Source organism: Apodemus sylvaticus, chromosome 4 (assembly GCF_947179515.1).
Source record: "Apodemus sylvaticus chromosome 4, mApoSyl1.1, whole genome shotgun sequence".
Lineage (NCBI taxonomy): Eukaryota > Metazoa > Chordata > Mammalia > Rodentia > Muridae > Apodemus > Apodemus sylvaticus.
The window spans coordinates 91,568,820-91,594,985 of record NC_067475.1 but is presented as its reverse complement, the minus strand read 5'-3'; the positions used below and the strand labels follow the sequence as shown (position 1 = coordinate 91,594,985).

At 35.4% G+C, this 26,166-nt stretch overlaps 1 protein-coding gene across 3 annotated transcripts in view; it reads left to right on the top strand.

Moving 5' to 3' along the window:
- Fstl5 (follistatin like 5) overlaps positions 1-26,166 on the top strand; it is a 585,582-nt gene that overhangs the window by 271,473 nt on the left and 287,943 nt on the right. For all 3 annotated transcript variants that reach the window (XM_052180341.1, XM_052180340.1, XM_052180339.1), the window contains exon 4: positions 10,629-10,825. In XM_052180341.1, the coding sequence (XP_052036301.1) occupies positions 10,629-10,825 (197 nt within the window). The remainder of the gene's footprint in view (positions 1-10,628; positions 10,826-26,166) is intronic.

Genomic DNA, 26,166 nt, shown 5'->3' with positions numbered 1-26,166 from the left:
CAATTCAAATGTTATTTTCCTTCCCAGTTTCCCGTCCACAAACCCCTTATCCCCTCACTCATCCTCCCACTCACCAACTCCTGCATTGCCACCCTATCATTCCCCTATAGTGTGGCATCGAGCTGACACAGGATCAAGGGGCTCCACTCTCCAATGATGTCAGATAAGGCAATCCTCTGTTACACATGCAGATGGAGCCATAGGTTTCTCTTTGGTTGGTAGTTTAGTCCCTGGTTGTATTAGGAGGTCAGGTTGGTTCTTATTGTTATTCTTCCTATGGGGCTACAAACCCCTTCAGTGCATCCTCTAACTCCTCCATTGGGGTCCATGCACTCAGTCTGATGGTTGGCTGTGTGCATCTGAATTTGTATTGGCCAGGCTCTGTCAGAACTTCTCAGGGAAGAGCTACACTAGGCTCCAGTTAGCAAGTGCTTCTTGGCATTAACAATAGTGTCTGGGTTTGGTGTCTGCAGATGGGATAGATCTCTAGGTGGGGAACTGAGATAATATAATAATAAAAATATAAAATAGCACAGAACATATTTGTGGTCAGTTAACCCATATCTGAAATTTTAAATTATCTTGTTGTGATATATTACCTGACTGAACACTCTACATGTGTTCTTAATATTGTACTGCATTATCTGGGCAGGAGTCATCTAAACCTGGAAACTCATAAAGATTTTCCTCAAGCTGAGTTCAGCAGTGAAGGGAACATTGATGATAACTTGTTAGATCCTCAAGTAGAATACAACAGACATTTTTTCAGTACAATTTTACGTATATTTTATTGACATTTTTCCAAATAGAAAAATCATCTGCTCCTGAATTGTTGTAAGATTGGTTACTACTTCTAACTTTTAATATTTCAAATTTTTAACTAAATTTTCACTATTGTGTTAAGTCAATGATAAAAATAATTGATCATCAATATTTTACAAACTCATGTTTTAAACATAATACACACTAACATGCTTAATCAATGCCAATTTTTGTTTATATTAAATATTTTGTACAAATTATTAGTCTTAGTGTGAAACTTACTATATAGGAAGATTAATTTTACTCAATACTAAATCAGATACCAGAGGTAGATATTCTGTACTACACTAAATTGTAGTAAAGTAAGAAGGCCTAAATAATGTTTTACCTAAAACAGGAGCCCTGGAATATTCTTTTAAATACAGCACCAAATGCATTCACCTCCAAGTTTGAAAACAAAGAAAGAGAAGGCATATATTATATGTATGCTAGAATATCAAGAATGTTCATAATTCAGTATATTTGATTTATATTGCATACCCATTTATAGATTAATACTATAAAATATGTGAAAATATTTATAAAGTTGTGAATTATAAAGTTTCAAAATGTACTTCCAAACCTACTGCCATAAAACATATTCTTTTTATTATGTACCAAATGCATCGGCACCCTCATTTGTAAAAGAAACTTTACTAGAAGAAGCTCAAATCACACATTGCACCTAACACAATAATTGGGTGACTTCAACACTCCACTATTCTCAATGGACCAATCAGGAAAACAGAAACTAAACAGGGACACAATAAAACTAATTGAAGCTTTGGACCAATTGGATTTGACAGATATTTATAGAACATTTCACCCTTAAGCAAAAGAATATACTTTTTTCTCAGCACCTCATGGTACCTTCTCCATATTCGTCCATATAATTTGTCACAAGACAGACCTCAACAAATATAAGAAGATCGAACTAATCCCATGCTTCCTAGCAGATCACTATGGAGTAAGAGTGGTCTTCAATAGCAACAAAAACAACAGAAAGCCCACATACAGACTGAACAATACTCTACTCAATGACACCTTGGTCAAAGAAGAAATAAAGAAAGAAATCAGAGACTTTTTAGAATTTAATGAAAATGAAGGCACAACATACCTAGATCTTTGGGACACAATGAAAGCAGTGCTAAGAGGAAAACTCATAGCTCTGAGTGCCTCCAAAAAGAAAATGGAGAGTGCATACACTAGCAGCTTAAAGACACACCTGAAAGCCCTGGAATAAAAAGAAGCCAATTCCCCCAGGAAGAGTAGAAGACAGGAAATCATCAAACTCAGGGCTGAAATCAATCAAATAGAAACAAAGAGAACCATACAAAGAATCAACAAATCCAGGAGCTGGTTCTTTGAGAAAATCAACAAGATAGATAAACCTTTAGCCAGACTGACCAAAGGGCACAGAGAAAGTATACAAATTAACAAAATTAGAAATGAAAGGGGGGATATAACAACAGAAACAGAGGAAATTCAAAAAAATCATCAGATCTTACTACAAAAATCTATACTCAACACAACTGGAGAATCTGGATCCAAATACCAAAATTAAATCAGGACCAAATAGATCATCTAAACAGTCCCATAACACCTAATGAAATAGAAGGGGTCATAGAAAGTCTTCCAACCAAAAAAAAAAAAAAAAAAAAGCACAAAACATATTCTACTTTGTTTTATATTCAAGTTAAAAATTGTAGGCAGCATATATTAGTAGATCATATAATAAACATTAATACTGATCCAACAGAATAATCATATTTTATCTTCTTGCCCCATGCTTGTGGAGGGCTTCTGCCCTCTTAAAATGTTTATGTTCTTTTCATCCCATATGGCAACAGCAACTATCCCTGAACTAAAGTATCTAATAACCTGCCATGTTTACTGAAATTGCAAGAGTCCTTATTCAGAATCACCCAATAGAGACGTGTAGACCAGGCAGGCTGGGAAGTATTAAGCTTACTTTCTTCTGCCTGACCAGATGCCTTGACTCAAAAGTATATCAGAGTGAGACATGTGCAGACCTTATTGGCAGTGATCATTCTGGATTGTGTAATTGTAGAAATGCTCAAGAAGTTGAAACTAGAGTCTAACAGATAATCCCCCCAACTCCCCATGCATATACATAGTACCTACAGGTTAACAAGTTAGGGAAAAGCTTCAACTAGAGCAATACTTCACCAGTCAAGATCAGTCCCTGCCCAAATTTAGAACATGGGTTTGATTATTACTTGCACACATGATCTCTCAAACCATCTTTAACTCTAGGTTCAGAGAATGTGATGCCTTCTTCTCTGCTAAGTGGGTACTAGAGACTCATGTGGTATAGATAAATACCGATCAAACATATATTTGAAGTGAAAATAAATAATGTAATTAAAAAAGAAGAGTAGTTAGTACATTATCAAAATATTTTTAAACTACATGTAGTTAATAAATCCTTCTCAGTTTTACTTACTATAATACCAAAAGTAAAATAATAATAAATAAAAATAAAGTAAAATAATAACAGTGATTAATAATAAGAAATAACAATAAAAATAAAATAGCTGAATATTGTGCAAACTGATTGAAAGATGACTTCTAAGAATACCAGAATCTGAAATTACATGCCTGGGAATGTAGAAAATGGAAACAAACATATTAGTATGAGAATCCCAACCAGAAGTTCCTTTTAATCTTCTCTCCACACATTTCAATCACAGCTCATCAGGTGTTCAGGAAAATTGATGGGATGCCTGCTAGGTAGAGACATTTTTCTCAAAAAGTATTTTAGAAATTGTTATATTGGCTATAGTAGCATACTGCTAAATATTTATATGCAACACAGTAAAAACATATTTTTCAACATAATCTCACAAGTATATATCAGCCTCTTTGAATACTCTGATTGTAGGATCTTTAAAGCTGAACTCTGCTGAATAAGGGGTTTTCAATCTGGGACCTACACTGTCTGGAAGGAATACAGGAAATTTTTTTCTCATTAAGAACCTAGAGTGATAACCCACAATGATCTCTTTACATATAACAGAGAGCACTTTGCCATATTTCTCTATACAGACAATGCCAGATCACAGAAATACACAGAACTGAGGACATTGTGTCTTAATAAGATATATACTCATTGAATGAATGAATAAATAAATAAGTCATAGATGGAAATTGTACTTATTTCAATTTTGTTAGACATAGAAAAATAATGTACTTATACAAAAATATGGATCTTTATATTAAAAGTGTGTGTGGCAGAAGGAGAGAAGCCCCGCGGCCATATTCGCTACCTGCCAGGACAGAAAAGGGTCACTAGGTACTGTATCACCCTGAGCTTTAGATCTCTGTTGCTGCAAACCGCCAGGGGTCTGCCTGCACTCAGGAACTGAGCACTTAGGCGGTTTGTCTGCCAGCCCCCTGGACATGGGGCCTGTTTCCTGCCCAGAGAGCTGCAGAAGGAGAGAAGCCCCGCGACCATATTCGCTGCCTGTCTAGACAGCAAAGGTTCACTAGGTACTGTATCACCCTGAGCTTTAGATCTCTGGTGGTGCAAACCACCAGGGGTCTGCCTGCGGCAAGGAACTGAGCACATAGGTGATTTGTCTGCCAGCTCCCCCCCCACCCCCACATGGGGCCTGTGTCCTGCCCAGAGAGCAGCAGAGGAAGAGATTCCCTGTGGCCATATTCGCTGCCTGTCAGGACAGAAAAGGGTCACTAGGTACTGGATCACCCTGAGCTTTAGATCTTTGGGGGTGCAAATCTCCAGGGGTCTGCCTGCACTCAGGAACTGAGCATATAGGCGGTTCATCTGCAAGCTAGTCTGTCGTGGGACCTGTGTCCTAGGTGAGAATCAACAGAGGGAGTGACCCCCACCATACCATCTTCACTCCATAATAGAGCAGACAGAGAACACCTGGTTGACCTTGACAACCTAAGTATAACATTGCTTGAGGCAAGACTGAGCAGGGCTCCAAAGGCACAAAAGAGGAAGACATATCAGTAATCTGTGCTAGAGGAAACACAGTCATCCAGTGTTGCAGAAATAACCTTAAAGATCCATAGTAGGTTGAAGCACCAGCCAGTGACAATAAGACCATCTAACACCTGGGAGAACTAGATAGCTAAAGGCAAATGTAGGAATGTTACTAACAGAAGCCAACGCATTATGGCAGCATCTGAACCCAATTCTCCAACAATAGCAAGCCCTGGATTCTGCAACATACCAGAAAAACAAGATTTGGATTTAAAATCACTGGTCATGATGCTGGTACAGGAACACATGAAGGACATACTTAAAGAAATTCAGGAGAAAATGGATCAAAAATTAGAAGCCCTTACAAGGGAAACACAAAAAACATTGAAAGAAATTCAGGAGAATGCAAAAGCCAATAAGGAGGAAACGCAAAAATCACTTAAAGAACTACAGGAGAACTTTGATCAGCAGGCAGAAGTCATGAAAGAGGAAACACAAAAATCTCTTAAACAATTAGAGGAAAACACAAACAAGCAAATGACAGAACTGAGCAAAAATTTCCAGGATCTAAAAACAGAAATAGAAATAACTAAGAAAGCATAAAGGGAGACAACTTTGGAGATAGAAAACCTTGGGAAGAAATCAGGGACCATAGATGCAAATATCAACAACAGAATTAAAGAGATAGAAGAAAGAATCTCAGATGCCGAAGATACCATAGAAACCATGGACTCAACAGTTAAAGAAAATGCAAAATGCAAAAGCTTGTAACCCAAAACATCCAGGAAATCCAGGACACAATGAGAAAGCCAAATCTAAGGATTATAGGCATTGATGAGAGTGAAGATTTACAACTTAAAAGGCCAGCAAATATCTTCAACAAAATTATGGAAGAAAACTTCCCTAACCTAAAGAGAGAGATGCCCATGAATATACAAGAAGCCTACAGAATTCCAAACACACTGGACCAGACCAGAAATACCTCCTGTCACATAATAACCAAAACCCCAAATGTACTAAACAAAGAAAGAATACTTAGGGCAGTAAGAGAAAAAGGGCAAGTAACATATAAAGGAAGACCTATCAGAATTATACCAGATCTCTCACCAGAGACCATGAAAGCTAGAAGATCCTGGGAGGAGGTCATGCAGACTCTAAGAGAACACCAATGCCAGCCGAGACTACTATACCCAGCGAAACTCTCAATTACTATAGATGGAGAAACCAAGATATTCCATGACAAAATCAAATTTACACAATATCATTCCACAAACCCAGCCCTACAAAAGATAATAGGGGGAAAACACCATTACAACGAGGGAAACTATACCCTGGAAAAAGCAGGATATTAAGCTTCTTTCATCAAACCCAAGGAAGATAACCACACATGTATAAATTAAAATAAAAAATGATAGGAGGCAATAACCACTACTCCTTAATATCTCTTAACATCAATGGACTTAATTCCCCAATAAAAAGACATAGACTAACAGACTGGTTATGTAAACAGGACCCTACATTTTGCTGCATACAGGAAACACACCTCAGTGTCAAAGACAAAAACTACCTTAGAGTAAAAGGCTGGAAGACAATTCTACAAGCAAATGGTCCCAGGAAACAAGCCAGAGTTGCCATTCTATTATCAGATAAAATTGAATTTCAACCTAATGTCATCAAAAGAGACATGGAAGGTCACTTTGTGCTGGTCAAAGGAAAAATCCAACAAGAAGAACTCTCAATCCTGATCTCAGAAAGTGGAAAAAGTTTCCATGCTCGTGGATTGGCAGGATTAATATAGTTAAAATGGCCATCTTGCCAAAGGCAATCTACAGATTCAATGCTATCCCCATAAAAATACCAACCCAGTTCTTCATAGAGCTAGCAAGAGCAATTCTCAAATTCATCTGGAATAACAAAAAAACCAGGATAGCTAAAATTATTCTCAACAGTAAAAGAACTTCAGGGGGATTCAGTATCCCAGACTTTAAACTTTACTACAGAGCAATAGTGATAAAAACTGCATGGTACTGGTACAATATCAGGCAAGCGGATCAATGGAATAGGATTGAAGACCCAGAAATGAACCAACACACCTATGGTCACTTGATTTTCTAAAAAGGAGCTGAAAAGCATCCAGTGGAAAAAAGATAGCCTTTTCAACAAATGGTGCTAGTTCAATTGGAGGTCAACATGCAGAAGAATGTGAATCGATCCATTCTTATCTCCTTGTACTAAGCTCAACTCCAAATGGATCAAGTGACCTCCATATAAAATCTGACACACTGAAACTAATAGAAAGAACCTGGGGAAGATCCTTGAGGACATGGGCACAGGGGGAAAGTTCCTGAATAGAACACCAATAGCTTATGCTCTAAGATCAAGAATTGACAAATGGGACCTGATAAAACTACAAAGTTTCTGTAAGGCAAAGGACACGGTCAAAAGGACAAAATATCAACCATCAGATTAGGAAAGGATCTTCACCAACCCTAAATCTGACAGAGGGCTAATATCCAATCTATACAAAGAAATCAAGAAGGTAGAACCCAGAGAAACAAATAACCCCATTAAAAAGTGGGGTACAGAGCTAAACAAAGATTTTTCACATGAATAACTTCGGAGGGCTGAGAAACACCTTAAGAAATGTTCAACATCATTAATCATTAGGGAAATGCAAATCAAAACAACCCTGGGATTTCACCTCACACCGGTCAGAATGGCTAAGGTCAAAAACTCAGGAGACAGCAGGTATTGGCGAGGATGTGGAGAAAGAGGAACACTCCTCCACTGCTGGTGGGATTACAAGATGGTGCAACCACTTTGGAAATCAGTCTGGCGTTTCCTCAGAAAATTGGGCATTACACTTCCTGAGGACCCTGTTATACCACTCCTGGGCATATACCCAGAGGATTCTTCAGCATGCAATAAGGACACATTCTCCACTATGTTCATGGAAGCCCTATTTGTAGTAGCCAGAAGCTGGAAAGAACCCAGGTGTCCTTCAACGGAGGAATGAATACAAAAAATGTGGTATATTTACACAATGGAGTACTATTAAGCCATTAGAAACAATGAATTCATGAAATTCTTAGACAAATGGATGGAGCTGGAGAACATCATACTAAGTGAGGTGACCCAGTCTCAAAAGATCAATCATGGTATGCACTCACTGAGAAGTGGATATTAGCCTAGAAACTTTGAGTACCCAAGACATAATCCACATATTAAATGATGTCCAAAAAGAACGGAGGAGTGGCCCCTGGTTCTGGAAAGACTCAGTGCAAGAGTATAGGGGAATTCCAGAACAGGGAAGCGGGAAGGGGTAGATGGAGGAACAGAGGGAGGGAAGAGGGCTAATGGGACTTTAGGGGAATGGGGACCCAGAGAAGGGGAAATCATTTTTTTTATAGTTCAAACTTTATCCCCCTCCTGGTCCCAAACTTCCTCCCCTGTCTCTAAGAGGAGGTCCCCACCCCTCACCCCCACTCCACTAATCCTCTCCACTCCCTGGAGCCTCAAGTCTCATGATGGTTAGGTGCTTCTTCTCTCACTGTGGACAGACAAATCAATCCTCTGCTGTATTTATGTCAGAGGCCTCATATCAGCTGGTGTATGCTGCCTGCTTGGTGGCTCAGTATCTGAGAGATCTCAGGGGTCCAGATTGACTGAGACTGCTGGTCTTTCTATGGTGTTGCCCTCCTCCTCAGCTTCTTCCAGCTTTTCCCTATTCTCACAAAATGTATCTTCTTCATGATGCATATATGTGTATAACCATACATATGCCTAAAGCATTGTTCTTGTACTGTTCTTCCAGACAGAAAAATTGCTATTTATGACTCTAGATTTAATCACTTTGTTCCTTTGAACGTGAGTTCTTTGCTACTATGAAAACATTTTTATTATATTCTTAAGTGAGAACAGAATAATGTAAGATTGACTTATTCTGTAGCACCATATTTACTTTTTGTTGTTAAAAAGGGCTTCTTGGTAGGATTAGTACACACCAATATCACTGCACAGTAGTAATTTCATTGTCCTAAAACAACCAAAGAAACAAAACAAAAAACCCCAAGATAATCTCATTTCTCTCCAGAATAGAGTGTTTTCCATCTTGTCTTGAAAGAGAATGGAACTTCAATTGTTGTTTTTCAATATCAGGCTTCCCAGACTTATATTTATAAATTTTTAGGATTCTTCTTTAAAAATTGTCAATGCTGTCAAGACTAATTGTTAAAAGCAACTCAATTATAGAGTTGGTTTCTTTTAACTAAAAATATGCCATAAAACTTCCCATCTAATATAATGCCTACTGTTTCTTTCATAATCACACTCTTCTCTGTCATATTATATGTTTTATGTCACATTTCCTGTCAGCAGGATGCATAATCTTTTCAACATTTTACTTCAATAGACCTCATTGTAGAAATGTGTGAAGCTAAATGCTTTGTGCAATAATTAAGTGAAAATACCAGAGCAGTTGTATTATTTTTAACTTTTGTTTTGTTCTGGTTTAGAGAGAAATTATTTTAATTAATTACAATGCCTCTATTATTAACATTAATACACAAGAGATACTGTAGTGTGTTAATAATGTTTATTACAATTGATTTTAGCTGGGATAAGAAATTTGCAAAGTTGAGATGTTAAGTTAAGAACAAAACATATTATTGTATTATAATCTTGTACTTGAAGGAAGACAAGTGGATATCATGACAGTAAGGAAAGGCACATGGACAAATCCTAATATGAGCTTAGTCCTTTTAAGAATATTTCCACTTGGAGACAGAAAATGTTAAATATACTCAGAAAGATTGAAATATAACAGAGTGTAAGACAAGTCAAAATGTTTTAAATACATATTTAAGCTAATCTTGTGTAACATGGTATAATTAATGTGGAGCCATATATAAATAAGCTTTACCTGAAAATCAGGCAGACTCTAATCCTTTGCCTACTTACATGAAACAAAAAAATAAACAGGTGTATTTTATTTTTTATCTATGTGTATATATATGAATATGTCAGTGTCAGGACAGGGTATAGAACCATTGTAGCTGGAGTAACAAGTTGTTGTGAACCAACTGATATGGGGAGGAGTTCATGGTTGTTTATAAGATAGACAAGTGCTCTTACTTGCAAGGTCATTTCTTCTGCCCCTGCATATTACTTTATGTATATCTGAGTTTATCAATGTAGCACTGTTAGGATAAAAACTAAAACAATTAATTTTTATTCTATAGCCAGTTGGCCACATGATTTATTGTTTTAGTTTCTCAAATAGTAATGTTTTTCTTTTTTTTGGAGTTTTATTTATTTTTTATTTTTTTAAAAATCTTATTAGCAAATCTGATTTTTTTATTTTCTATATTCTTTGTTTACATTTCAAATGATTTTCTGATGGAATCTCAGGGTTGTTTTGATTTGCATTTCCCTAATGACTAATGGTGCTGAACATTTCTTAAGGTGCTTCTCAGCCATTCGAAGTTCTTCAGGTGAAAATTCTTTGTTTAACTCTGTACCCCATTTTAATAGTGTTATTTGCCTCTCTGGAGCTAACTTAAGTTCTTTGTATATATTGGATAATAGCCCTCTGTCGGATGTAGTTGGTGAAGATCTTTTCCCAATATGTTGGTTGCCAATCCATAGTAAATATTTGGCCACTTTGGCAGAAAGAAGTTTTCTAGCACTTCGGGAAGAGTTCATTCATTCTTTTTAGGTTTTAATGTCTGAAAAATTGGAATTTAAATTTGTTTATATTTCAATCATTGCCCATATAGCAACAATGTCTAAATATTAAAATATTGTTTTCTCAATAAGATTGCTTTAAAAATGACTCAAACATTTTTTGTTACAGGAGAAAACTGCAAGGCCACTGAATACAGCAAGATGAAAAGTATACTTTTAGACTTACAAAATCAAAAGTATGTTACACAAGAAAATGAGAATCCCAACAGCGATGACATACCTAGGAAGAAGCCGTTGGTGGATCAAATGTTCAAGTCTTTTGATGCAGACAGTAATGGACTTATAGACATCAATGAATTAACTCAGGTATAATCAATGATAAAATAAAATCTTAAATATAGAAAATAGTTTTATATTTGTTAAAATTTACTCAATTTAATAATATATTTAAATCATATTATTAAAAGAGTAGAAATAAAATGTCAAGCAAAATTTGACCATTTAACTGGTTATGGAGTTATATGCAGGGGAATGATGGGGTTGGAAACTGGACTGCGATATGTAATTTCATCCTCACTCAGAAAGCCCGGAGATATCACTCAGTGTTTGTTTGCTGGGCTTAAGTGTGGAATGTCAGCAACTGATGATATGTAGATTTCAACATGTTCATTTTAGAAAATGATATTTTTGATGAATTTATCCAGTTTTCAATTTTAGAAAAAAAACTTGTCCCTAATATTTCTTTATTTTTCTTTGTAATGTTCAAAGGCTTCTTTTTTATTTTTATTGAAATTGTTTTTTCATACAATATATTCCAACAACAATTTTCCCTTACTCTATTCCTAACAGCTCCACTTCCCTTCTTGCTTCTTCCCCAGATTCAGTTCCCCTCCTCTTTCTCTTCAAAAAAGAGCAGGCCTTCAAAAGACTTCAACCTAACAAGAAAAAAGCAAGACACCATAAGACAAGGCAAAGCCCTCATTTAGAGAGCCCCAAACCAAGGCAACTCAACAGGAGGAAGGGTCATTGAAACACCATTGTTAGGAGTCCTACAAAACCACCTATTTAACAACTTTAACAAATAAGCAGAGGACCTGGTGCGAACTCATGCAGTTCCTGTGCTTGCATTTTAGTCTCTGTGAGTCCACATGAGTCTTGCTCATTTTGTTTAGTAGGCCATGTTCTGCTGTCCTCCAATCAATCCATCTGACTCCTAAGCTCTTTTTCTCACTCTTACAATTGGTTCCTGAATGTCCAAGAGGAAAAACAGTATGGGGTCCTCCAATTTCAACTTTGTCTGCCTAATGTGATTCTCTGCACTAGCTTCAATCAGCTGGAAGAAGCTCCTCTTATGATAATTGGACAAATCTCCAATTTATGAGTATAGCAGAATATCATTATAACTCATTAATCATTTTTTATTTCATTGATTCTTTTGCTAGTTGGGTTTGTTTCAACTCTAGCTCTCTGGGCTATCCAGTCGCTAGATCTTGGCCTTCTAGGTGTTGTACAGCATGGATTCCCTCTTAAATTGTGGTACGTAAGTTAAACTAAACATTGCTTAGTCACTCCCACAAATTCTGTGCCACCATTGCCCAAGCCTGTCTTTCAGGCAGATCTTATTGTTGGTGGAAGATTTTGTTGTTGGTTTGGTGTGCAGGTTTTTCTTTGCAAAACTTGCAGAGTAACTTCTTTTGTCAAAAATCCTAGAATGCATGGGTAAAGGCTCCATGAAGGTACCAGCTCAACCTCTCTATAATCAATATTTTGTATGGACATTTACTCTGCAAAGAGGTAACACTGTCATTTTTCAGAGAGTGGCTTTCTGTACTAGCATTATCCTGGATTGTTTAGGGATCTTCATAGGGTCCCCTAAGCCAACAACTCAACTGTACTATAACCCAGGCCCACCACTGACAGCCTTTCCTGGCTACAAAAAAATTGCTAGTTCAGATTCTGTACCTTCTTTTTCAAAAAAATCCTTATTAGTATCACTCACATATATTCCAGGAAGTCTCCACTGTTCTATGTTTCCACAGTACCTCCCCACTGTTCCCTAATTCATTCTTTCTCCATTTCTCTTTTCCCACATTCCCTTCTAAACTTCCTGATCCAGTCCCCTCCCACCAGCAGTCTACATGCAAAGTATCTTCTATTTTCTCTTCCTCTGATTATTTTGCCTATCCCCTACCCCTCCAGAATCTCCCAGTTTTCTTAACCTCTTTGAGTCTCTGGTTGAAGTTTGATCATCATTTACTGAACAGCTAATATCCACTTATAAGTATTTATAGAATTTTTAATAAGGTCCCTTTGTATCCTCCAATAACTCATTATTATCTTTTACTTTCATTAGTATTTAGTTAAAATGTTAATATCTCATCTACCAATAGCAGTTTAGGACAATAATCAAACATTTGTTTCAGTTCCTTAAGAAATGTGTGATAAACATATTTTTATAAGTGTTTACCTATTTGTGGGTTTAGCTCTTTTTTAAGCAATCTATTAGTCAAGTGTTGCAATAAACATAATTTGCAATATGTTTCTTGCAAAGGTGTTACAATAAACACAAAAGCTTAAAAACAGATATTTTATAATAATGTAAAGATAAATTAATTACATTTTAATAAATAAAGTAGACATGATTTAATGATATTTGTTAATAATTCATAAACCATTTTCAGGAAAAAATATACAACACATTATTTTAAGATTTACTGCAGTACAAGTGATAATTAAAGGCTCAAACTTCTCTCTGAGATTTCAAGTGTATAGCCTGGGAGCTGTCTGCATGTATTTTTTTAATGTCCATAGTGAAGATATACTCTAGAGTTTCTCTTGCATATTTTAAAGTCAATCAACAGATATAGCCTTATCTTGTTGAGAGATAATAAAAAGCAGTAATTAAAGATGACAAGATTAAAGTTAACAAATTGAAGCCATGATAGTTACGAACTTGTTAGCAGGAAGAATGTTGTTGCCTAAAATGGACTTACTGGTTATAGAAATAAACATTCAAATACCCCTTCTTTATCATGGGTTAACACAAATGATAATAAAAACACAAGTTACTTTGGACATAAAATATGTTCAAATAAAATACCAATTTACTGGAAAATCTTAAAAGTTCTTCTTTCTATCAAATACATTTTTATTAGATATATTCTTTATTTACATTTCAAATGTTGTCCTTTTTCTTGGTTTCCACCAAAAATACCATAACCCATCTCTCCTTCCACTGTCCCCCAATCAATCTACTCCTACTTCCCTATCCTGGTATTCCCCTAAACTTATCATTTGGCCTTCCCAGGACCTAGGGCCTCTCCTCCCTTTGTTGTCTAACAAGACCATCCTCTGCTGCCTATGTGTCTGGAGCCATAGGTAATTCTATGTGTACCTTTTGGTTGATGGTTTAGTCCTTGGAAGCTCTGGGGGTACTGGGTGACTCATATTTTTCCTCCTATGGTGCTGCAAATAACTTCAGCATCTTGGGTCCTTTCTCTACCTCCTCCATTGGGGTTCCTGTGCTCAGTCAATGGGTGGGTGAGAGTGTTCCCCTCTGTATATGCACTAGCAGAGACTCCCAGGTGACCAAACTTAAGGATTATAGTTATAGAAGAGAGCAAAGATTTACAACTTTAAGGGCCAATAAATATCTTCAGCAAAATTATTGAAAAAAAAAACTTCACTAAACTAAAGAGAGAGATGCCCATGAAAATACAAGAAGCCTACAGAATGGTTCCAAACAGACTGGACCAGAACAGAAACTCCTCCCATCACATAATAATCAAAACACAAAGTGCACTAAACAGAATATTAAAAGTCTTAAACATTTAATATAGTAATATTGCATGAAACTGATAAAAGGAATATTAGGTTATTGGGAAATTTTTCATTGACTTTATAAGCCTAAAATTGCTTAAAATGTAATGTTGGTAACAGTATGAGGTTAAACAGTATATGTCAATAAATACCAAGACAAGATTTTTTTCCTCAAGATCAAAAAAGAATATTCTTTTGGCAAAGAAATTGGAGCGTAAAGTTAAGAATTTATACAATATGTTTGAGTTTATGATCACAAGTTGACAAACAAGAACTTTGATTACAGAGTTACTTATTTGCTGTGTAATGTTTGGCAAGTCACATCCTTAACATCTCATGTTATTTATGTATAAACTAGTAAAGTCAAAAGAATTTACTTCTTCAATGTGATGTGACACCTGTGTGATCGAATGCTCATGAGCGTCTCATAATTATGCTAAGTTCCTGGGCTACATGATGCTGACTATAACACATTCAAATCAGACTTTCAAGAGTGCACAGTGGGATGATAATGGAGGTGACAACAAGACCTCTGATCAAGTTAGGGGATGAGTTACAGACAAATATTTCTATTGTACTTTGCATTACTATCTTTATTGAGTTGTTTGTAAAAGCAGTCCAGTACTAGTTGAAGTTATTATAACTCAAACATGCATAAATCGACCATGCAAAATATTTCAAGTGAAATTTTGATAATAAAATAATGAGAATAGAAATATATTTTTATTCTAATAAATTAAATAATGAATGGGTGCATAGTATCTATTTTATCTGTGAATGTTGTCACTTGCCAATCCCATATATTTAGTATTTAATGAAATCCTAGCTTTCTGCCCAGAGAGACATAAATATATTCTTCTGCAATCACTGAGATCTAGGGTTTCTAGAATAAGTTGTGGTCATATCTTTATGACCACTGGATTCTAAAGGCGAATTTTAAAGTTAAACAAACTTAAACTAAGACATAGTTTGCTTTGAGATGCTGATATTCTTTGTGCTAAAGTAGTTCAAGGAAAATTTAAACTTTAACACTTATTTACATGCAGTGTTTCCCTATAAATTACATTATATTTGTTCTAAGTACAATTTTAAAAAATACAAAATGAAATTCTAAAAGAATTTTTCAAAAATTGAATTAAAGTATTAATTTTAAATAAGTGTATTAAAAAGAATGAAATTACTGTTTAAAAATTGACCCTTGTTTTATGCAACTGCATTTTACTTAATTATATTTATAGTCTAACTATTACATATGTGTATGTTCATTCAGTTATCATTATAATAATCCAGATTCTATTTCCACCTTTGTACTCCTTTTTCATTCCTATAGAAATACCTATTCATCTGTAAAGTGCACCATAGGTTATGAATGATTGGATAGGGCCAGACATTGCCCACATACCTAATTCTTTGCAGTGTACTATAGGACTGAATATGCAACAAGACCATATGGGCTATATGATGACTTATACATATAAACTTAAAACAGTTTAAATTTAAAACTTTTCAGAGAAGATACTCACTCACTGTATGATTGTTTTCGTGAATAAAACTTGTCCCACAATGTAGGTTTTAGAATAAAGGTTAGCATGCCGGGGAATCCTTTGGGTATATGCCCAGGAGAGGTATAGCAGGGTCCTCCAGAAGTGTCATGCCCAGTTTTCTGAGGAACCACCAGACTGTGAGGGGAATATAAGGACAGAGAAAAAGGAGGGAGGTGATTGGAGAATGGATGGAGAGAAGAAGGTTTATGGAACATATGGGGAGGGGGGATCCGGGAAAGGGGAAATCATTTGGAATGTAAACAAAGAATATAGAAAATAAAAATATTAGAATAAAAGTTAGCATGTGAAAACCTAGGGAGGAAGCGGCTTTAGGATCAACACCGGGAGAAGAGCAAGAGTGAGGCAGAGCTGTGATTCAGTGACAGTAACTGGCACTGCCAAGTCAGATGAATCTTCAGAGCCAAGATCTTTTTTCAAAACATCTGTAGTTGAGATTGAAGGTAGTTGCTCTCTTGTCTCAGAAGAATTTTTGGATATTGACACTCACAGAAAATGTAGTGATACAATTCTGAAGGACACTGAACTATAAACAGTCGACATGCTTCTACAGTACGATATAGAGCACCATGACACTAAATGTAGAACTGTGCAGTCCAGTCCACATTCATCTCAGGAACACTAAAGATGTTATCTTGTAAGAAATAATATTCTGTTATAAACAATGGATATACTGTTCATAAAAAAAGAGATTGCTAAGGACAAGGATAAGTAATTTCTTGTCTTAGCTGGTAATGACTTGGAGATTGGTATTGCTTGAAGTTCAGTTATGTCAATAGTGAGGTAGGCTGATTTGTGATAGGGTCAGTTTATGTGATTCCAGGTTTCCAGATGTATAAATTGCAACCTCAGGAACAAAGTCCTTTTGGACTGCAGATAGTCAAATCTATGAAATGACCTCTGTTGTCATTGATAGAATAATGTATTACTGTTTGGATGCTAGTGCATGGTGATCATGAAACCTCTTATAGCTTAATCACCCAAGATAAAGTTTCCACAATTGTCAGCTATAAATCTCTATTCTTTATTGAGTGATTGCAATTTTAATATCATTTAATATAGCTCTGCCTTATTATCTCCTTATAAATTTGCATAGCTAAATATATCACATTTTATAACTTCTAACACCTAAGTTTCTTGCATATTAAGTTAAAAATTATAAAAACAATAACATCTACAGACAATGCCATAATCTTCCATGAAGAAACTCACCCTACAATTGACAGACCTAGTGGGAACACTGGCCATGTATTCTGCCATGATTGTAGACAATTGAAATGGAGTGATATCTTCATACCAGTTTTACTTGAGTGAGTATCAGTCCTGCCACACCTTTTTCCCAAGGGTTTCCCTAACCCAGGTGATACCCAGCAGGATGGTAAGGTATTGAAATTAATTTTAAAAGGACCAGAATAGAATTCCTTTCACATATAACTATTAAGAACTATGTGATGGAGGTTAGGTTTGTAGTTAAACTATTTTTCTTTCTCAGTTTTGAAAGTTCATCCTTGATTGGAAATGGGTAGACTGATGAATTATTTGCTCAATTCTGTTGATGTTCCGTCCTTTCTCAAATTAGCTCCCTATTGTCAGGGTCTCATTCTGAGCTATTGCTCTTTCTTTACCTGGAAACAATCATGTGCACTTTTGTCTCAGATCTATTGCTGCAGAGTTGAGAGGTCACCAGCTTCCTTACTCTCCACATATCTAAACAGGTTATATGTCACTGTATTTCTCTGTTCCTCTAAATTTTCTACTTTAACAATAAACTTTCAACAGTCTCATTGACTTTTTCATGAAATATGACTTAAATAACACTTGTTCCTAAGAATATTGTCTTTGAAATAATATTCTTCAAATTGGCTTAGCAGCCCAATGTGTGATTGTGTCTCATTTCTCACTGCAACATCTTAACAAACATACAATTTAAAAAAATATGGTTATAAGCTTCAACAAATAAATGGTTATTTATTTTAAATGTCTGTATTTCCATCTGTGACCTGACACTCAGTCATAGAGAATTGAATTTGTGGTTTTTAAAATGCACATTATTCTTAAAAGAGACATGAATATGTAATGCTTGAGATCAACATTTCATAATGAAATAACTGAATATGTATGTCAGACTTCCCCTTAATGTAAAAGATTAGTCTTAGGAAAAAGGACAAATAGTTATCACTCCAAGTGAAATGAAACATTGCATATGATATTGAAGTCAGTAGGAATGTTGAAGGAACCGAGTGGAAAGAAACAAAGTCTCTAAGAATCTAAGACACTTGTGAATTATGAGGTAGTAACTATGTAACTGAATTTCTTGACTCAGAGGTATGAATTCCCATATTGTCATACAACCAATTATCTACCTATTTCTTGAAGCTTATAACCCTGTTTATGAAAATTGTATATTTGTTAAGATTTTGCAGGCAGCAATGAGACACATTCACACAATGGGTTGTTAAGTCAATTTGAAGAATATTGCTTTATAATCATCTTTCTATTTATCTGTCTGGTAAAAGTTACTTTGAGTAGAAGAAATAACCTAAAGTGCTAAGTTATCCTTTACCCTATTTCTACTATGTTAGAATAGCTACAGGATAAAAAATAGCTTCCAAGTAAAATTTGTGGTGATATCCAATTTCCCCCTCTTCCTTCATTCACTCACTTTCTTTTCTTATCGTTTATTTTCCTTCTTAGACATCTCTGTCTTATAGTATGAATCTGTATGCCTGACTCAAAAGATACAATGTGTTTTCACAAGATTGTAGAGGAAAACAACTCTTTACCCACAAAACTGGAGTTCCTCGAAGTAAAATGTTAGTTAGGCATGGAAGGGAGGGACCAGGCATTGAATCAAAGCAGGGGACTTCAGAGTATAACATATGCAAGAGATGGACCATGGTTCCAATTACTGAGGTTTTCAAGTTCTCATGAAGGGAACTCTTCTCAGCTAATCAGAAGTTTTGATCTACAAAGTTAATTTCAGTACAAGGCAGTATAAACAGAGTCCGAGTTTATTTAAAAAGATTATAACATAGAGTTGATACAGAATGAAGAAAGGACACTCAGAAACAGTATGACGCACTTGTATGAATTATAGGATTCTTAAAGGAGAGTTTTATTTCACTGTGTTTACAATAGCCACAGACTAATTCTATTTGTTTTGAAGCTAATATCTGGCAAGGGTTACTAAAGAACCTAAGTGATGGTGTATAAGTACTCTGAGATGCGTGTGGCAAAATTGTAATTGATAAGGTCAAAGAAGAGATGCAGGAAATGAGGTTATCTTCATTACAATCAAAGTTAATAATTTTGTTTGTGAGATTCCTATAAGGAAAGTGAGAGCATCATAATAGGCTTAAGCTAAGCCTTAAGCATATAGGTAATTGCTATTTTAGTGTAATATTTGTATGCAAAAGGAATATTAATGCTGTATAAATATAATAAGCCTTTACAGAGATTATTGCTAATTTTCCTGGAATTTGTACTTCTCAGCTGGGGAGAGGCTTTAACTTGATAGGGGAGATAGGGAGATATGGGGGTTCTGTTCTTTCCTGATTCCCCAAAATATTTGTCTTTCTAGTTTGCTTCAACAGGAACAAACTGGTAACCAAAGAGTATCCAAATAATCCTTCAAAGAGAATAATTAATTCCTACACTCTGATTCGTAAAGTAGTACTTATTTTTCTGTGGTAAATTTTTTTAAGACCCCAACTGGAAACCTAAAACAAAAAAAAATTCTAAACGTTTTATGCACAGATTTCATATTTATGTGTGCTTTTTATGTACAAATAATAGAATGGAATAATTATTAAATAATTACTAAAATGCGAGGTAATAAAATGGATTGCATTCAGAAAATTATTATTAGATACACACATACACACACATACACACACACATACACTCACATACATGTGCACACACACACACACACACACACACACACAGATACCTGGGCCCACATAGCATTGACCATGGATAACTAAAATCATGGAAACTAAATGTTAAATAACTAAGTGCTATGAAATAACTTATTTTGGTCAAATGAAAGGAGAGAGAGCCAGTTTGGATTGTCAATTAGACAGGATCTGAAAACACCCAGGAGATAAGACCGAAAGCAGAGTTATGACAGACTATTTAAAGTAGGTTGTTCTCTAAACATGTCTGTCAGAAGTCATCTTCTCAGGATAACTGATATTAAAAGATCCAGCCTAAAGGAGGGTGCAACCTTCCCTGAGCTTCAATCATAGACTACATAAAAACAAGATAGCTGAACAAGAATCTCTTCTCTCTCTCTCTCTCTCTCTCTCTCTCTCTCTCTCTCTCTCTCTCTCTCTCTCTCTCTCTCTCTCTCTCTCTGTGTGTGTGTGTGTGTGTGTGTGTGTATTTGTGTATACCTGTGTTTGTCTATTTCTCTCTCCTTCCCTCTTCCCTCCCACTTCCCTCCCTCCTTTATTTTCTCCATGACGTTTCTCCTCTCTCCTCTCTTTCTCTGTGTTATGTGCGTTTGTGTGTCTATCTGTTTTGTCCCCTTGTATGGATGTGTTGTGTACACTCATGTTTACATGTGAAGGAATTGAAATGTATGTACAGTGGTTTCTTTCACTGTTCTCCACTCTGTTCATGACAGATCCCTTACTCAACTCAGAACTCATCTAGGCATTCAATAGAGTCAATTTCCTTTTGTGGATCCTGTCTCTGCTACCACATGCTGGGATTATAGGTAGTCTCTGCCTGCTCAGCATTTATGTGGGTAACAGTGTTCTAGCACCAAAACTCTGGTTCTCACACTTGCACAGCAATTTTTTGTCCTCTAGGCCATACCCGCAGCACTTTATCTCTCTTCTTCTTCTTGACTCTGGACATCATGTAATAAGTTGCCTCAAACTCCTGCTACCTTTAATTCCAAGATGAGCCCTTCTTTCCTTCAGGTTATATATATATATATATATATATATATATATATATATATATATATATATATATATATGTATGTATGTATATAACATATATATATATATATAAAACATACATACATATATATATATGTATGTATATAACATCAACAGGAAAAAGCAGAATATTGTATACCAGCACAAAGTTGTGACAATTGGAGTCAAATGGTGATTGTTACTTAGAAACATATATCCTACAGTCCTACCAAATGTGAGGTGGTAGAACACAGAGATGGTTCAAATGATAAGAGTTCTTGCTATGTTTGCAGAGCATCCAGGGCAGACCTATGACACTTAAAGTTAGTGGCTCACCACTACCTGTTAACTCCTATTCCACAGAGTCTGGGACTTCCATAGCCACTTTAGGCTCCTGGATACATATGGTACGCACACATACATGCAGGTACATGTGTGTGTGTGAGTGTATGTGTATTTGTATGTATATATGTATATATATGCTAAATAAAACCAACAAATAAACAAAATAAATCTTAAAGAACAGAAAAAGGAGAGGATAGATTTGCTCATAGAATTCTGCTAATGCTGAGTTTAAATAAGAAGCAGTAGAAAGTCCTTTGGTTTCAGTTTTTCTCCATTAGATTCTGTCATTGTAACAAGCCTATTCACATTATAAATTCATATTAATATAAAATATTTTCCTAATGGGCACATATGCCAAATCTTTATTAAAATTATAGAAAGAATTGCTTTTTACATGACTTAGATTATTCTGTTATATAAATTTGATTTACAATGCCATTTGCTCAATGAAAACCACATGTAAATACATTTACAAAATTAAATCTTAAGTAAAAATAAGTAAAGGGAGTTGTTTTTCCAGAGAACAAGTTAGGCATTGTAATGATGATTTTGCAATATTTGCATGTAACATGTGTTTGTTTTAAAATAATTAAAATAGTTACAAAGGGACCATTAAAGCTTATTTTGAATCAATGAAAGCTATTATATTTTTCTCCTTTTTCTTTAATTTGTAGCCACTTGGCATACTTATTTACTGTGAGATTAGTAAGGATTGTTATGTCTCATGGACAAAAGCTATTTTAGTTAGAAATAAGTATATGCAAACACAAAAGTACTTCTGTGAATACAGAGAAGTAAGGCTTAGGTTCCCCTGGGTATTTTATGGGGATTAATCTCATTTAATACAGAAGGTAAAATGTACAAAGGAATTTGTCCAAATCACATCTTAAAGGAGGATTGGTAAATATTTTCATATCAAAAACATATAATCCTATCATTTACACAAAACAGTTTAGTGGAAAAGCAGGTTTTTGCTTTATACTACCATTGGCAATTTTTTGCAGATAGGTCCTACAAATAATGGAAATTCCTTCAATGCTAAGGTTTTCAGAATAATTATAATAACAACTGTGGGCACATAACGTAAGAAGATAAAGGCCTCAACTAATGTATAGTGTATTAGTATGTGTGTGTGTGTGTGTGTGTGTGTGTGTGTGTATGTGTATGTATAAAAAGCTATATCCAACCCATACCAAGACAACTGGATTATTATAATTTAGAAATTTTATTTTAAGCATTATTTGGAATTTTACATTAGAATACAAAAAAATTTACATTTTTAATCTATATTCTGATAACTCTCACAGGAGAAATAGTATTTCATATAAATAAAATACTTACGTTTCTAACGGTAGTTTAATCAGTATATTTTCATTTGATTTTTCAAATGTTTTAATTGCCATATTGATATTTTAAATTATATTTTGTTCATTTGATGTATATGTGCGTGTATCTGCATGCCAAGGTTTGTGCATGGTCAGGGAATATATTAGAGGATTTGGTTCTCTCCTTCGTCCAGAAGAGAGTTAAATAAGGTAGTCAGACTTGGCAGCAAGTGCCTTTACCTGCAAGGCCATCTTGCAAAGCCATTCATTCATCTTGATTTTTAAAAGTTATTTTAAGCACTGTAGAAAAAATAAGAAATAACTCAATATTTAATAATTTCCTTTATTATTTTTAGAGGATAGTAGAATTTCATGTGTTTAAAAATACAATTTACTCTATTGACTATTCTCTTTGCAGGTTGATTTTAAGTAGAGTGTTGAAGATAATCTATAATTGTCTTCCTTAATTATAGCATCTCTTGTTTCTTTTCAACTTCTTTACAATAGAAACTCCATCAGTCTTGGGCCTATGCATCCTTCTGTGCTAACTCACTTTTGCACATGACATGCTCCTCCATTCTGAAAAATGTTTTAAAACAGCAAAAATGAAGTGGAGATAGGAAGAAATGTAAGAAAAAGAAGTGTCCATACAGTGTATTATGGGAAGTACAAGATTTTTTTCGAAGTGCTTTGAATCTAATACCCAAAGATGTACATGACATCTGTCATGACTCATGACAGATATATCTCCATTTTCTAGTCCTGGATGTAATCTACTGGGTGCAGAATTAATATATTTATACATTTTCTTGACTTCATTGATCACTTCGGTAAATTTTCCTAAAAATTGAACAGCATTGAGCTTGGACTCTACTAAGAGCTCTGTGGCCTTGGATTCATCATGATTTGATCAGTAAAATTAATTTCTGAAGAGGAGAACCCAAGTTTCTGGAGTATTAGTAATTGTACTCACACATTGTTATAATATAATATTAAAGTCAAGAATAGCATTTACTGTTGCTTTTTATATGTTGATTTTTTTGTTTCTAGTGATGATAACAAACTTATTTTTTCAAATAAACTTTTGTCTTTGAATTTGCGGTTGTTTTTATATAAGACATTTCACCAAATAGTGAAATATTTACTCCTTCCTTTCTAACTTGGTTGCCCTGGACTCTGAACCTCCTGATTGTATCCTGTTGAATTTCCACTATTATTTTAGTAATTAAAGTGGCACATTTGCTCCACTCCAGTTCCTCCAGAACAAGCTTACTGTTTCCCTTATTATTAGGGGCACAGTGGGTGTGTTGCAAACCTTGTTTCATATTTCTGCCACATGAAATTTGTACTAAGTTTTTACCATGAAATGGTTCTGAATTTTATGACCTCTCTACTTACTGAGATAATCCTATACCATTCATTCTTCATTTTTTCATGTGCTGCATAATATATTTGTGAATTTATGCATATAAATTCTCCTTTAATTCTTCACATCTTCCTTAGTGGATCCTGAGATTAACTTAATGCATAATCTTAATGTACAATATGACTGAGGTTTATAGTTGTTTAAGTCATTGTATCTATTCAGTAGAGATACTGATCATTGGGTTCATGCCTTCCTTTTCTCTCCCGCTACTTCCATCCCTCTTCTCCTTTCTCTCCTCTGTCTTTTGCCTCTTTTGCCTTTTCTTCTAATGTCTGGTGTCTCATATGAAAATAACTAAGACCTATTAGAATGTGCTACAGAAAACTTAGATCTTCCTCAAGGTTTTCTGACTTATCTGAGATCATTTGTATCATTAAAGATTTGGCAAAATTTAGCAGTGGTATCATCAAATCATGTTTTATTTTCTTTTGATGAAATACATCAAAGAGTATGTTCTTACTCTTAATGGAATGTCTGGGTTTTTGATTTATTCATGTGTCATATGATTCAATTAGATTGTGTACAGTGTGTGCAGTGTGTACATTGAAGAAATTTGCTCACTTTTTTCTTCATTGTCAAATTTGCATCCTTCTAGTTCTCAATAGACTAAGGATCCAGTGAGTTTCTCCCCAGTGTCACATCCACACTTTGGTCTTCCTTCTTTTTGAGCTTCATATGGTCTGTGAATTGTATATTGGGTATTCCAAGCTTCTGGGCTAATATCCACTATGTCCAGTTTTCTCAGGAACTGCCAAACTGACTTCTAGAGTGGTTGTACCAGCTTGCAATCCCACCAGCAGTGGAGGAGTGTTCCTCTTCCATATCCTTGGTGTCACTTGCTGTCACCTGAGTTTTTGATCTTAGCCTTTCAGCTTGGTATGAGGTGGAATCTCAGGGTTGCTTTGATTAGTATTTCACTAATGACTAAGAATGTCGAACATTTTTTAATAGGGTTATTTGGTTCTCTGGAGATTAACTTCTTGAGTTTTTGTATATATTGGATATAAGCTCTCTATCAGATGTAGGGTTGGTAAAGATCTTTTCCCAATTTGTTGGTTGCTGTTTTATCCTATTGACAGTATCCTTTGCCTTACAGAATCTTTGTAATTTTATGAGGTCCCATTTGTCAATTCTTGATCTTAGAGCATAAGCTATTGGTGTTCTGTTCAGGAAAATTTCCCCTGTGCCCATGTGCTCAAGGCTCTTTGCCACTTTCTTTTCTATAAGTTTCAGCATGCCTGATTTATGTACAGGTCCATGATCTACTTGGACTTGAGCTTTGTACAAGGAGATAAAAATAGATTAATGTTTCAATCTGTATGTATTCTTAGAGATTATTCTATTTCTTGTGAGGAACATGTGGTTAGGACTTATATTTCTTTTTCTTTTTTGTGGGAGCTGGCATTTAATAACTCTGTTTTTTAATTGGAAAATGTAATCAATTTATATTTTATTGTGATCTAAATGGATTACAGTACTTTTATTACTGTTTGTAAGCTCACCATAGCATCAGTAATAGTGTCAGGCCTTGGGGCCTCCTACTGAGCTGGATCTCAATTTGGGCCTTTCTTTTTTTTTATTCAATATATTCTTTATTTACATTTCAAAAGATTTCCCCTTTTCTGGCTCCCCACTCCCTGAAAGTCCCATAAGCCCTCTTCCCTCCCCCTGTTCCCCCATCTACCACTTCCCACCTCCCTGTTCTGGTATTCCTTTATACTGCTGCATGAGTCTTTCCAGAACAAGAGGCCACTCCTCTGTTCTTCTTGGACATCATTCAATATGTGGATTATGTCTTGGGTATTCAAAGTTTCTAGGCTAATATCCACTTATCAGTGAGTGCATACCATGATTGATCTTTTGAGACTGGGTTACCTCACTTAGTATGATGTTCTCCAGCTCCATCCATTTGTCTAAGAATTTCATGAATTCATTGTTTCTAATGGCTGAATAGTACTCCATTGTGTAAATATACCACATTTTTTTTTTTATCCATTCCTCCATTGAGGGACACCTGGGTTCTTTCCAGCTTCTGTCTACTACAAATAGGGCTGCTGTGAACATAGTGGAGCATGTGTCCTTATTGCATGCCAGGGAATCCTCTGGGTATATGCCCAGGAGTGGTATAGCAGGGTCCTCAGGAAGTTTCATGCCCAGATTTCTGAGGAACCGCCAGACTGATTTCCAAAGTGGTTGCACCATCTTGCAACCCCACCAGCAGTGGAGTCCTTTTCCTCAGTCTCTTCTCAGTTTTTTTTTTTTTTTTTTTTTGCAGTTCTTTCAGATAGGAACAATTCTG